The 13,583-nt window shown below is 35.2% G+C and overlaps 3 protein-coding genes and 1 long non-coding RNA gene across 4 annotated transcripts; 1 reads left to right on the plus strand and 3 right to left on the minus strand.

Annotated features, from left to right (window-relative positions):
- The first annotated feature begins 496 nt into the window (after nt 1-496).
- LOC148767854 (uncharacterized) lies at nt 497-1,484 on the plus strand. The gene is made up of 2 exons (XR_016033541.1): nt 497-1,074; nt 1,179-1,484. It is a non-coding gene; the product is annotated as an uncharacterized LOC148767854 (long non-coding RNA).
- A 1,411-nt stretch (nt 1,485-2,895) lies between these two features.
- LOC105952185 (germin-like protein subfamily T member 2) lies at nt 2,896-3,735 on the minus strand. Its single transcript, XM_012975708.2, has one exon. It carries the CDS (start codon nt 3,670-3,672, stop codon nt 2,980-2,982), a length of 693 nt encoding a protein of 230 aa, XP_012831162.2. The 5' UTR covers nt 3,673-3,735; the 3' UTR covers nt 2,896-2,979.
- Nucleotides 3,736-5,817: 2,082 nt separating this feature from the next.
- Nucleotides 5,818-9,172, minus strand: 5-FCL (5-formyltetrahydrofolate cycloligase). The gene is made up of 7 exons (XM_012975706.2): nt 8,756-9,172; nt 8,515-8,655; nt 7,328-7,492; nt 7,195-7,236; nt 7,049-7,094; nt 6,230-6,300; nt 5,818-6,112 (listed from the first exon to the last, which is right to left on the minus strand). Exons 1-7 carry the CDS (start codon nt 9,012-9,014, stop codon nt 5,979-5,981), a joined length of 858 nt encoding a protein of 285 aa, XP_012831160.2. The 5' UTR covers nt 9,015-9,172; the 3' UTR covers nt 5,818-5,978.
- A 747-nt stretch (nt 9,173-9,919) lies between these two features.
- LOC105952156 (putative myosin-binding protein 5) lies at nt 9,920-13,263 on the minus strand. The gene is made up of 4 exons (XM_088823488.1): nt 12,170-13,263; nt 10,775-11,602; nt 10,321-10,545; nt 9,920-10,222 (listed from the first exon to the last, which is right to left on the minus strand). The coding sequence occupies exons 1-3, from the start codon at nt 12,897-12,899 to the stop codon at nt 10,334-10,336; spliced, it is 1,770 nt and encodes a 589-aa protein (XP_088679614.1). The 5' UTR covers nt 12,900-13,263; the 3' UTR covers nt 9,920-10,222; nt 10,321-10,333.
- Between the last annotated feature and the right edge of the window lie 320 nt (nt 13,264-13,583).

Genomic DNA, 13,583 nt, shown 5'->3' on the forward strand with positions numbered 1-13,583 from the left:
TTATTTCTATAAGTTGAGGGTGAAAAATTAAGTTAAATAGAAAACGGCAAGTTTATGAGTACTTTTAAAAAATAACTTAAAACAACTTAATTTTAAGAGAAGTAAAAGTAAAAATTGATTTTACAAACACTTAAAAACAGATTATGGGCTAAAAAAACTATTTTTAAAAGCTATTTTTAAAAAACTATTTTTAAAAACTATTTTTACAATTGCTCGGGAATCAAATAACACTTCCGATTTCAAAAGTCCGATAAAAATCAAAATTGGAACAATTTTTGAAATTTGAACTTAAAATAAAAAATAAAAAATTTAATTAATATAGTTTTGCGTCAAGTAAATAAATATTATTTCTAGGTTTATTTTAGGAAGAGAGAAAAAAATTCTATTTATTTTATGGGATAATTAGCAAGAACCCCCTCATCTAGGAAAATGAGTTAAGGAAACACCCCCTTCAAAAAATAATTGGAGAAAACCCCCTTAGCTAATATCTCACCCAAATGTTATTTTAATAATTCACAAACCACCCTTATTAATATTAAATCTCATTTTCACGTTTCAAAACACTAACCCATTTCATTTGCCGTTCTTTCTTCTCCTTTTCTCATTTTCTCATCTTCTCTCTTCTCTCTTCTCTTCTCTTCTCGACTGAAATTCGGAGGAAAAGCAAAACATCGACCGGCGGTGGTGGTGGTGGTGGAAGAGTGTTTGTCGCCGCCTCCCGCCGCCGCATGAAGGGTGGTTTACTGCATTAGTTTTTGGCCTGTTCCTCTTAGGCTTTTGATATTGTTTATTAAATCGACACAGTTAACATAATTGTTAATTGTTTACTGCTGCGGTAATTAACTAACAAGCTTCAACAGATCGATCATTTTCTCCGGTTGGTAGATGACTGTAAGTTGGAGGCTCTATATCATAAAACAGGAGCATACGATGCTGTCAACGTTTATGGATCAAAATAAGACGATGAAGATGCATTAAACTCCTAAGGGTGGTGACGGATCTGTAGTTGGCAGCGGTGGTTTCCACCGAGACGTTGAAGCTGATGACTGGTGCTCGTCGTCGAGGACGCAGTGGGTTGTCAATACCTTGAATCGTTTCTGTTTTTTTTTTTTTTTTTTTTGACATTGAAATGCTAATTTGTGTTTTTTTGTATGAATTATTTATTTTATTCTTGTTAGAGATTGGTTGTGGCGGCGGTGTGGTGACGATGGGGAGGCAGATTTAGGGTTTTTTGGTGGATCGGGCGGAGGAAGGCGCGTGTAGAGAAATTCGCGCAGGCTGGAATCTTAATCGACTATGTACATGTTCAATAGTCGATTAAGGTAATCGACTATGCTCTGGTAGTCGATTAAGGTTGATCAACTCCGTTTTTTTTTTTTTTTTTTTGGATTTTTTGTTTATTGATTCCAATTGTATAAATCAATTATAATGTTGGTATATTTTTTGTTTTTGAAAAATGTAGTTGATTTTGCATTTTTTTTGCAGTTGTGATTTGTTATTTTTATTAGCAGATTCTTAATCGACTATGCTTTGGTAGTCGATTAAGGTTGATCTACACCAATTTTTTATTTTTTTTTTGGATTTTTTGTTTATTGATTCCAATTGTATAAATCAATTATAATGTTCTTATATTTTTTGTTTTTGTAAAATATAGTTGATTTTGCATTTTTTTTCAGTTTTGATTTGATATTTTTAGTAGCAGGCTCTTAATCGACTATATTTCATCATAGTCGATTAATATACCTGATATAGAAAAACAATTAAAAAACTAGGGCTGGGCATTTGGGATCGGGATTCGGGATCCCGTCCCGTCCCGATCGAAATATTACTATTTGGGACTAAAACTTCGGGAATTCGGGATTACGGGATTCGGGATTGGGATTAGGAACAAATGCGGGAGCGGTATTAGGGAATTGGTTCAATCCCGATCGGGATATTTTAATCCCGAATTAGGAAAAAAAGAAAAAAAAACTAATAAAAATACACACACACACACACATATATATATATATATATATATATATATATATATATATATATATATATATATATATATATATATATAGTTTCAACTTATTTTTACATTTTTAAAATTTTATTTGTTCCAAGTTTTGTGGTAAAAATAAATAAGGCAAGAACATTAGTATGTATATAATATATTCAAGTTAGTTTAGTGTATAAAATAATACTAAAGGAAAAATGATGCAATATTTCTTAGTTTTTAGGAAAAATATGGGATTTCCCGATCCCAATCCCGATTCCCGAAATATTTAGGGATACCGATATAACCGGGATTTAATAGTATGGGACGGGATTGGGATTTAAAATTTTCATCCCGAATTCCGAAATCCCGTCCCGAACTCACCCCTATAAAAAACAAAAAAAGTTAAAAAAAAAATTAAAAAACAAAAAAAGTTAATTTTTTTTTTTTAAAATTAAAGAATTTCCTTAATCGACTATGCTTCATAGTCGATTTACCTTAATTGATTATGCTTCATATTGATTAATAAAACTGATACAGGAAAAAAAAACGGAAAAAAAAAAAAAAAAAAAAAAAAAAAATCGTGATGACCAGCGCGTGACGTGGTGATGATGTGGCGGATGGGGACAAAACCTGGAAAAATTAATAGCTGGAAATAGATGTGGGCTTTTCTCAAATGGAGAGAAATATTTTGGACATAGGTTTCCTCAAAGAGTCCCTTATTTTATATATTTTTCCAACTCCAATAAAAAAAATTGGAAAACTAAAAACCGGAACAACAATTATTGGTCCAAATTAAAGTTGGATTATTTCAGATCATAACTAGCGAAAATTGGAAATTCCGCTCCAACTTTCACCCCTCAGTTTCATACATATATTATTTGAAATATTAAAAATTTGTTACTCTTTCATAGTTTCATTGTAACAATAATAATTTATTAATGACAATATTATACAGATACAATATGATAATACATATGTTACAGTGATCAAAATAATTACTTGGAAAGATTGGACTTAATTTCATCAACAACAGTTTTATTCACCTGAAAAGCTTTCATCAAAACCTCATCAGGAACAACATTAACACCATTATTACCCGAAGGTTTCGAAGCGAAGAGACTCTTCGAGATCTGTACCGTACCGGGAAAATGGCTATTAAACGCAGTAAAAACTAGCACGTTTCCCCGGCCAACGTTCATCTGAAAATGCACCAAACCCCTCGGAATAACGAAAACCTGGCTGGCACTCAAATTCTTGGAATAAACGACGTTGTTCGCACTCGTAATAAGGCCGACAAGCATTTTTCCCTTAACCACGACCCCGCACTCGGTAGCCCTAGGGTGGGTGTGGGGGTGGGTGACCCCTCCAACGGCTATATCGAGTCGGTTCATCGACATGCCGAGCGTGTTGAGGCCTGGAAACGCCAACACGTGTCCATGCGTGACGAAGCTCTTCATGGGGCTGTTTGTTGTGTTTCCTTCTTTGCTTAGACCGTCGAAGAAGAAATCGTCTGAGGTCACGTTTACGGTGGGCTTGCATGGGTAGCCGTTGATCGACGGCGGGGATTTTAGATCGGCGATGCAGAAGTCTTGTAGCGGATCGGGATCGGATGAATGTGAAGGCTTAATAATTGGCAGCAAAATTATCAAGAATATTATGGATTGGATTTGGATATTATTAGCCTTCATTTTTTCTGCTGCCTTGGTTTGTTTAGGTAAAGCAAATGAGAAAATTTAATGCTTGAATGATATAATTTCAAGAGAGCTGGTAGATATGTTATTTTATTAAGGGTAAATTACGGCCACCTCCCCGAACTAAGGTTAAATTACGAAAACCCCCTCACGATCATACTTTAGTAATTTCAACCAACCCTCTCAACTATGAATCTTCTTACATGTCCATCCTTATGGTGTCTAATTCAACGTAATCTTCTAGATTCCGTGGAATCTTCTCTAGTTTGTACTCGTATTGTGCAAAAAAATTTGATGCACTGCAATCTGATATTTACAAGCCACGAGACACATCTTATGATCAACTGGTTTTAAAATGTGGAGCTCGAATGGAGTAAATAAAACGGGTACAAACTGAAGAATATTCCACTAAATTTGACACCGCAAAAGTGAACGCATAAGAAGATTCATAATTGAAGGAATAATTGTAATTACCCAAAACATATAGGGTTTTTTGGTAATTTGACATTATCTCGGGTGTGACCGTAATTTACCTTATTATTTATTCTCCATAACTCAAGTTGACAATTAGTACATTAACTTGAAAAGGTTTAACTTAGGAAGGTGTGGTTCTTTATTATTATTATTATTATTTTTTTTTTTTTTTTTTTGTGGGAAAAGTCTGATCAAATATGTAGGTGAAAGAGAATTCAGAGGCAGTATTTTCAAACGTTTGAATGATTTATGGGTAGCAAGTGAACATTTTTTGTTATTTTAATTTAGGATTTGTTGAAAACCTAATTTAGTAATTAATTAGGACTGACAGAAAAAAAAACATTCATGATAATCAAGTAGAGGTTGAAATTAAGAAAGCAATCAAGAAACTAATTAAATATGAAGAACCGAATGACTTTTTCAAGAACAAACCTAATTACACTGATAAACAATGTCCATCCAACGTCAGCCAAACATAAATTACAGTAATTTTTTAGATTTATGAACTAATTGTTTTAATGACTTTTATATATTTTATTACAAGAAGGATATTGTTTTTTTTTTTTTTTTTTTTTTGGTTGAGGATTTTGTTTTCTGATTCTTGAGCAAAATAAGAAGCTTGATGAGTTGAGCTAATTAAAACTGTTAAATGCTAACTCATGTACATGCCCAAGTCAACTTAAGAGTTCAGCCGCGAGTCAATCCTTTTGATTTTGACCGTCCAGATTATTTCATTTAATCGTAGACGCCTATTCGCTCAGACTTAACTCTATTCTCTCAACCCTACTCTCAGTTTTTGAATGCAACACTTCTCTATATTCCTTTCCCCCTCTCTCTTTGAACAGTACTTACGTCAATTGTTTATAGAATATGTCTTACATGGTTGACTTTGACTTGAGAGCAATTTTGCTGTCTCCTACCGTTACTTTTGTGCGTATTTATATTGCCCTTAGAGAGATGGACAAATGTAACACTTATCTATCCGCATCTCTCAGTTTTATACTTTTAATCTCCTTCTTCTGTAAGTGATTGAGTCTTTGAGTGAGAGAAAACTGGGATTTACCGTGTAGAGTGTTTCTTTTGACTGGTTAACAGCGCATGTGTTGGTGAGTCAATTCAATGTGATTATCGGGGTAGAACTAGGGTCTCAAGTTTAAGTGGTTGGCTTGGTGCTGGTCTCCGATTGAAGTCGCAACCTTCTTGAATTCAAAGACTGAGCACTGGGCAATAGGGGATTGAGACGATCTGGAAACAATAACAGTTCCATGTGTTGTAACCATATCTGTTTGTATATCTCTTTCCCTCTATTTTTTAATGTCTTGGTATATGTATACATATGTATGAGTACCCAATATTAACTACTCGAGATTGATATGAGAACAACATTTGAATTAGATTGTTATTCTTAAAACACATTTTTGAATTGATTAGAAAATTTGAACTATAAATCAATAGAATTAGAAAATACAATTACAAAAATGAGTAAAAAGTCAACAAACAATAATAATTGAGCTCGATTTTGTGATCCGCTTGATTAAAACTCGTCCGAACTCAATTATAACGATAATAACCCTATCAAGTACAAACACTAATTTTAAGTCAAAACTCGAATCAAAAAATAATAAAAGAAAAAAAAAGTATGAACAAACTTGGATACAAACAACTCCATTTAAGAAATCCCAGGCATAAACTACTTGTATTAAATTTTCCACCAAAAAAAAGTTGTACAAATGGAAATAGATCGTTGTTTTGTTACAACTCTTAAAATTTGAAAATAATATTCGTCAAGAAAATTCAATTACCGTGTGTAACTATCTATATAGGTGCCCTCAAATAATCTCATTGGCCGCTGGAGTAATGGGAATGACACCAGAGGATAAAACGAGAGCATCGATGGGTACATCATTTGGAGTCATGGGTACAATACCATCTTCGAGTATTTGCGTTGAATACGAAAGAGCAACTACACATAGGAATCACAAAATAAATGCGTTGATGATATATATATTTTACAACAATTTTCCAAGTGTATAAAATTAAATAATATTTATCAAACAAAAAATGAATAGAATAAATATACCGAATAAAGGCTTCTTCCATTTACGATCGTTGGCAAGTTCTTGATATTTTGCGAGGAATGTGTCGTAATAACTTCAATTGGTTTATTGCAGCATCCCAAAGACGAAGACAAATAACAATCATTATGTATTTGTAAAAAAAAAAGAGGGAATATAAACGACTAACGAGCAATCGTAACGAACACTAAGAAAGAAAATATAATGCTCACAATTTATTATACATACATACATACAAACACGGAAAGATATCATTAGAGAATATAGAGTATAAGAAATTAAGTGCCTAATACAAGTTGAAACATGTATCCTTCAATTCGTTCCCTAAAGATATAACTAATAAAACCGAGTCTTCATAGAGGAATTCAACGAGCAAAAAGAAAAAAAACCCGAGTACCAACACTAGGGTGTTTGGCTAAGCTTATAAGATGTTAAAAGGAGCTTATAAGATGTTTTAGAGCTTATAAGTTCTTCCAAAGTGTTTGGTAAATTTAAAATAATATTATTTTTTTAAAATAAGCTGTTGGAGAGCAAATAAGATCTTTTTAAAAAAGTACCCCACCTTTTTATTTAAGATCTTATAATGAGTAAAAATATGAAATAAGCTCATTATTCAAATACTCGAAAAATTAATCATAAAAATAAGATGCAACAACTTATCAACTCTTAAAACATCTTATCAGACGTAAGAGACGTAATAGTTTATCAGCTGTTTAAAATAAGCTTAGCCAAACACCATCTAAACATCAAGACACATACACTGGACTTGTATGCATCATTTTCACGAATCCAAACAAACTTAAAACAAGAATCTTTTTACGTACCCTCCACCACGGCCCAATCGCCTACCGGATTTGTCAAATGCAAGCCCTGAAATAATAAACGAAGATATAATGCAATGTGACTGAAAAGGGCTTTCATTTCAATACGAGAAAAGTCGGACCGGCCATGGATAGCGCGAAGGTCTTACCGGGTAAAATGAACAAGTCAACGGGTTCGTTTGCAAACATAACTGCGAAAAAATAATTAAGGCTTAATTAGATTTCGGGTTTAATACAAAAAAAAAAAAAAAAAAGGGGAAGCTTAAATACGAAAAGTATTACCGTTTTCACGTTCGTTTCCGTCAGCATCGAAAGGGGAAGGTTCCAATATGTCCATCGAGTTTGCAATCAAATCGTCCATTCGAGAAATGTTTAGCATCCGCATGTAACTGTTCTTGTCTTCAACCCTAGGTACGTATAGCTTCTTTCTCACCTGTGCATCGTCGTCTTATTGAACAAAGTATAATCTCGTTACGGAATTTTTTTTTCACTATTCGTTAAACTATACAAAAGAATCGTATAGACAATTTCAATACATTGTTTCCAACCCCAAAATCGATCTTGTGAAAATATTCTTGCCATTATTTTTTAAGGTAGAACAGCTAATTGTTAAGAAATTTTCGAAAAACGAAATGCAATAAATTCAAGAAGCCATTCAGATCAATTCAACGCCATCTTATCGAACAAAGTATAATCTCGTTACGGAATTATTTCTTTTCACGATTCGTTAAACAATACAAAAGAATGGTATCGACAATTTCAATACATTGTTTTCAACCCCAAAATCGATCTTCTGAAAATATTCTTGCCATTTTTTTTAAAGGTAGAATAGAACAGCTAATTGCTAAGAAATTTCCGAAAAACGTAATGTAATAAATTCAAGAAGCCATTCAGATCAATTCAACGTCATCTTATCGAACAAAGTATAATCTCGTTACGGAATTATTTCTTTTCACGATTCGTTAAACAATACAAAAGAATGGTATCGACAATTTCAATACATTGTTTTCAACCCCAAAATCGATCTTCTGAAAATATTCTTGCCATTTTTTTTAAAGGTAGAATAGAACAGCTAATTGCTAAGAAATTTCCGAAAAACGTAATGTAATAAATTCAAGAAGCCATTCAGATCAATTCAACGTCATCTTATCGAACAAAGTATAATCTCGTTACGGAATTATTTCTTTTCACGATTCGTTAAACAATACAAAAGAATGGTATCGACAATTTCAATACATTGTTTTCAACCCCAAAATCGATCTTCTGAAAAGGTAGAACAGCTAATTGCTAAGAAATTTCGGAAAAACGAAATGTAGTAAATTCGAGAAGCCATTCGGATCAATTCAACCGAAAACAACGATTCTTGTATCGAAATCAGATCTATTTGAAGATTCTAGTATAACACACACACACACACACAAACACACACACACACACACACACACACACAAACACACACACAAAAGTACCTTGGCCTGAGTTACTCAAAATTGCTGACAGAATTTTAGAAGTATCAACTTCTCTTAGGGCAGGGCAGCTAATATAAGCACACAATCTCTTACAGGATTTGAACCATGGTGAATCCAATACTATTTTCTGTATCGCATCATCTGAACAAACAAACAAAAAAAACCACGTGTTCAAATTCAAGGATTAATCCAAAATTCGATGTAAAAAAAAAGATGGGTGATTTGAAGGATTCAAATTTGCCTTGTTGAGATCTGAGATTGGGGTCCATTGATCTGAGTTGCTTCTTCACTTTGGCGCGGAGGGATTTTTTCTCCTTGAAAATGAGGTCCAGAGGGGTGACGGGAGTGTTGGTGGCGCTCATGGTGGCGGCGGCAGAGGAACGTAGATTGCGGCGGAGAGAGTGTATGAAGCTGGGTAACGGTGGCGATGCGGCTGTTGGTGTAATGAAAGCAGGGGCTATCCGTACTGCCAATCTTTGTAGGAGACCCATTTTGGTCATTTCGCCCTTGGAAACATTACTATGTAATTATTTATTTTATTTTTATATGTGAAAATTGAAAAATAAAAATAAAAATAAAAATAAAAATAGGAAGTAATATGTGTTTGCATTTTAGAGGATAGTGAAATTAGGTTCTAATAATATTTGGACTAAGGAGTGAAAGAATCTGCAGCCAACGAGATACGTAAATTATACTATGGTGACTATGTGGACAAAGACAAGACAAACTCAACCTATCGATCGTCGGGATTTGAATCTGCGTCAATTGACGTATGCTCACTTATTCTAACCGTTTTTGATACTTGATAGTATTGATTTTAGTGTAGAATTCTTTTAATGCAACAGTCAAAATAGGCTCGAATTTATATTTCATTTTGGAATAGTAGAATTCACTATTCGGAGAATAATTTGAATTGTAAAACTAAGGGTGAAAATCGGAACGATCAAATTTTTAAATTCCGATAATTTTGATTCGATTTTTTGATTTTGAACAAGTTCTCCCAATACCGACTTTCTTTGGATCAAAATTGAAATACATATAAGATTTTGATTTTCAATACCATTTTAATTTTTAAAACCTCTATTTATTTTAATATTAAAGAAATTGAATTTTCGATTTCCCGCTGATTTCGTTCCGAAAAACTCCGATTTTGGAACAACCTTTCTCAATTCCAATTGCAATTCGTTTTTTATTTCCGATTTTTTTTAGTTTCGATCAGATTCGTTCGATTTCCACCGCTGCGTAAAACAACACAAGTCTTACTTCTCTTCATTTTCCAAATCAATGTGTGTGTGTGTATATATATATATATATATATATATATATATATATATATATAGTAGTAATATGAAAGCAACAACAAACTTCTCAGAAGAAGAATTAGCAATTCTACAACTGCAAGAACTCAAGAAATCACTTGTCACATACAAAAAAAAAAGAAAAAAAGAAGTGTCTTAACTCTTACATTATCAGCAACAATCAGTTGCCACGTGTGAATTTTTTTTTTTTTCCCATGTTCTATGAAAAAGAAAGAACAAGAAGAAAAAAAAATAATACAGAAGGATTACAATCTGTCCCTTGATCACTTGAAAAAGAAAACACATTCAAAACCCCTAATAAGAATAGTATTTTATCAAGGAATTTTTTTTTTAATCTTCCTATGGTATATGTACATCCTCGTACGGTAAGAGATGAATCGTAAACGACACTGCGAACACGAAAAAAAAAACAACAATTGATTATAAATATTTATACAAGCAAACTAAATATGCCGCAAGTTTCGTAAAAAAATGTTATTATTATTACCACGCACGCCTCTTCATTCGGTGTCGTCCGAGTGTACGGAGGAGGGGCGAAGCTTACGTAAATGTTGAGCGATTTCCGACAATAGCTTAGTCCCTTCGCCTCCTTTTTGAAGTGTCATTGCAGCATGTTTTAAGAAGCCACTATCGGCTTCAATAGCCCTCAATCTCTCTCTAAACATCGATACTTCTCTCGTCAGAATCGCCTTATTTTCGTTCTCTATTTTAACTGCAAAAACGGCATATTCAACTTCAAGAAACAAAAAACATAAATAAAATCAAGCAATCTTAAAAGACATTTTCGTTTAACGGTTGCGCACACGTATGAAGAAACTCAACAAACGTGGCTTGATTTTAGGGAAGGGTAAAATCGGAAATTGTATAATTAATGCAGCATTGAAATTCTAAAGCTGAAGCAGAAGACAGATTATTACGGAACAAAGGGAGTATCGAATTACCTATGCCTTCATTTTCATTCTCCTCGACAACAAGAAACTCAGGAGGCGAATTGATCTTCTCCTCGAGGTTCCTCAAAAGCCCTAGAAGAAACGATCTCTCCCCGTCGAAATCCAGAGACGAAGATTCCTCCGGAACATTCGCTCGATCCTCGGGAGTATTCTCGCTCCGATCCGACCCGCCGCAGTCCGATCTCTCACTAACCAACGACAACGCCTGCGACCTCATATCCTGATAATCCTCGTCGGCGTCCATCTCGCAAACCTCGCTCCCGATTTTCTTGATGTGCCCGTACTTCTCTCTATAACTCTCGAGCTCCGATTCCAACGCCTTCACATCCTCCTCCCTCTTAAAAAGCAAGTCCTTCATCACTTGAAGCGCCTCTTGGTCGTACTCCGCTTGTTCGTCCATCATTCTCTGATACTGCAAAGCCTCCATTTGTACGGCCGCCTTTTCGGCCTGCAAACGAGTAATCATTGCCATTGCGTTATTCGCGGCGACCGCGGAAGCGCTTCTCTCTTCGTCCAATTCCATGTACAGAGCCATGAGGGACCTTCGGTCGAGGCGGACTTGTCTCCTTAGACGAGTCACGATATCGCCGTCCACCTCATCGGTTGCGGGGTCCGCACTGGCCAAGTCTAGTTTGTCGACCGTGATTTTCCTCGTGCCCCTGTGGGCCCACCTAGGGCTCGCCTGACCGGAATCGGACAACGAGATCCCGAAGAATCTGTTCCCCCTCGTGAAACAAGGTGTTCTTGTAGCGTCCTCGTTTATATCCTCGGCGTCCGGTAATAACGGGACCGCAGCAGCTTTCGCATCCTCTCTAATACCTGATTTATATATCATATCAAATTAAACTCAAACTATGAAAAACAAATGTTCATCATATCTTTTGTTTATTACATTTAGCAACCTTTTGTTTACTCTAATTGCTAAAAAAACTCTTAAGTACTATAATTATTAGCAAAAAATCCCTCTTATGATTCAATTTTATTAGCAAACTACCCAAATGAAGGCCACATTTAAGGGGCCTTGTGCTAAAACAAATACATCATAAGGGTTTTTTTGATAATATTTATAACACGATGAGTTTTTTAACAGTTCGGTATAACATGGGAGTATTGCATTTAACACCCCTGTGTTTACTCTAATTGTCAAAAAAACTCTGCGTGCTATATATATTAGAAAAATCCCCCCTACGATTCAATTTTTTTAGCAACCTACCCCTTAGAAACGCACCATTTACGGATTGTGGGCTAAACCGAAAAGTGTATCGTAAGAGTTTTGTTTCTTTCTTTTTTTTTGCTAATATTTATAACACGAGAATATTTTTTGGCAATTTATAGTTATTAAATGCAAATAACTTAAATTATAAGCATACATATATATAACTCTACCATTTGTAACATCTTCATCCTCGTGAAGCTCCGAATCGGTATCGGACATCAACTTGAGCTCGGTGTACCTAATATGTGGCAAATCCATGTTCCCGGTTTCCTCGTTCCGGCCCGGGAAATACGGGGCCCGTGGAGAAGGGGCGGGGGCGCTCATGGACAAACTCCTATTGAATTTCAAAGCCGATCTCGATTTCAAAGGCTCCCCGCAACAAGAACAACACATTAGCACCCGACTCCTCTCGTCGAGCGCAATGTCCATTTCGTCCTTTCTGAACGATTTCATGAGAAACTTCCTCTCCTCCTCCACGAAGCAATTCGCGTCCTTGTGGAGAATCCCGACGAGTGATTTGTACTTGTCGAAATCGGAGTCCTTTTCCGTGGCGAAAGAGAGGAGGCAGTTCTGGCACATGGTGCGGATATCGGAGAGCTTCTTGTGCACGTTGCAATACGCTAGGGACGAAATGTCCCGCTTGTGGGCCTCGCATATCGAATCGTTGTAGTAGAAATTGGAGTCCCGGTGGATTAGGATGTGATCTAACCTCGTACACAACAAACACGGGATTCTTAGTTCGAAGAAACGGGCTATTTCGTTGGAGACGAAAGCCAAGAAACCGTCGACGAAGAGTAGTATGATCACGAGCCATTCGAAGATTGCGTATATTAGGAAATGCGGGAATGTTCCGAGCTTTTCCTCCACGAAGGTCCGGAATGATTCTATCGGCATATCCATACCGAAAAATATAATCCCGAAAACGAAAAAAATAAAAGAAAAAAGAAAAAATCCAATTGGAAGATGAAAGATTGAGAGGGGGATTTCAAGTGTAGAGAAAATCAAGAATGTATTTGGGGATAGATCATGATCGTAGTGGGACCCAAGATCATGATCTCTCTCGATCTCTCTCGATCTCTCTCTCTCTCTATCTCTCTGTCTCTCTCTCACTTTGTTTTTTTTTTGTTTGTTTCTCTCTCTTGTTTATCTTTGTCTGAATATGGGAAAAGAGTGTCTGAAACAACAAAAAACAGATTGTTGGATTCAAAGGTTTGCCAAAAATTAGGAAGGTGGCATTTGTTTGGCCTATGTATGGTTTCTTCACAGTTTTTACCTGAATTAACGGTCTGCCACTTTCACAAACATATGAAAGGGGATGAAACGGCGCCGTTTCTTGAGTTGAAATTACCTAATTAACCTCCTCAATGATATATATATTTCAGGTAAAAAAACACTAATATTTCTGGATTTATTGATGTCATTTATAAAAGGGTAAATTACAACCACCCTTGAGGTATGGTTAAATTACGAAAATCCCCTCATGATTGGATAATTACATATACTCCTCAACTATGAATCTTCTTATTTATTGTGTCAAATTCAACATAATCATTTAGATTCCGTAGAATGTGATCTAATTTGTAC

Source organism: Erythranthe guttata, chromosome 9 (assembly GCF_056151865.1).
Source record: "Erythranthe guttata isolate IM_541 chromosome 9, IM_541, whole genome shotgun sequence".
Lineage (NCBI taxonomy): Eukaryota > Viridiplantae > Streptophyta > Magnoliopsida > Lamiales > Phrymaceae > Erythranthe > Erythranthe guttata.

Coding starts and splice junctions, on each gene's coding strand:
- LOC105952185 (XM_012975708.2), bottom strand. CDS start 3,672: ATGAAGGCTAATAATATCCAAATCCAATCCATAATATTCTTGATAATT.
- 5-FCL (XM_012975706.2), bottom strand. CDS start 9,014: ATGACCAAAATGGGTCTCCTACAAAGATTGGCAGTACGGATAGCCCCT. Junction 6,301..7,048: donor CGATTGGGCCGTGGTGGAGG/GTACGTAAAAAG, acceptor AACCAATTGAAG/TTATTACGACACATTCCTCG. Junction 6,113..6,229: donor ATGGAAGAAGCCTTTATTCG/GTATATTTATTC, acceptor TCCTATGTGTAG/TTGCTCTTTCGTATTCAACG.
- LOC105952156 (XM_088823488.1), bottom strand. CDS start 12,899: ATGGATATGCCGATAGAATCATTCCGGACCTTCGTGGAGGAAAAGCTC. Junction 11,603..12,169: donor GGATGAAGATGTTACAAATG/GTAGAGTTATAT, acceptor TATATAAATCAG/GTATTAGAGAGGATGCGAAA. Junction 10,546..10,774: donor GAATGAAAATGAAGGCATAG/GTAATTCGATAC, acceptor CCGTTTTTGCAG/TTAAAATAGAGAACGAAAAT.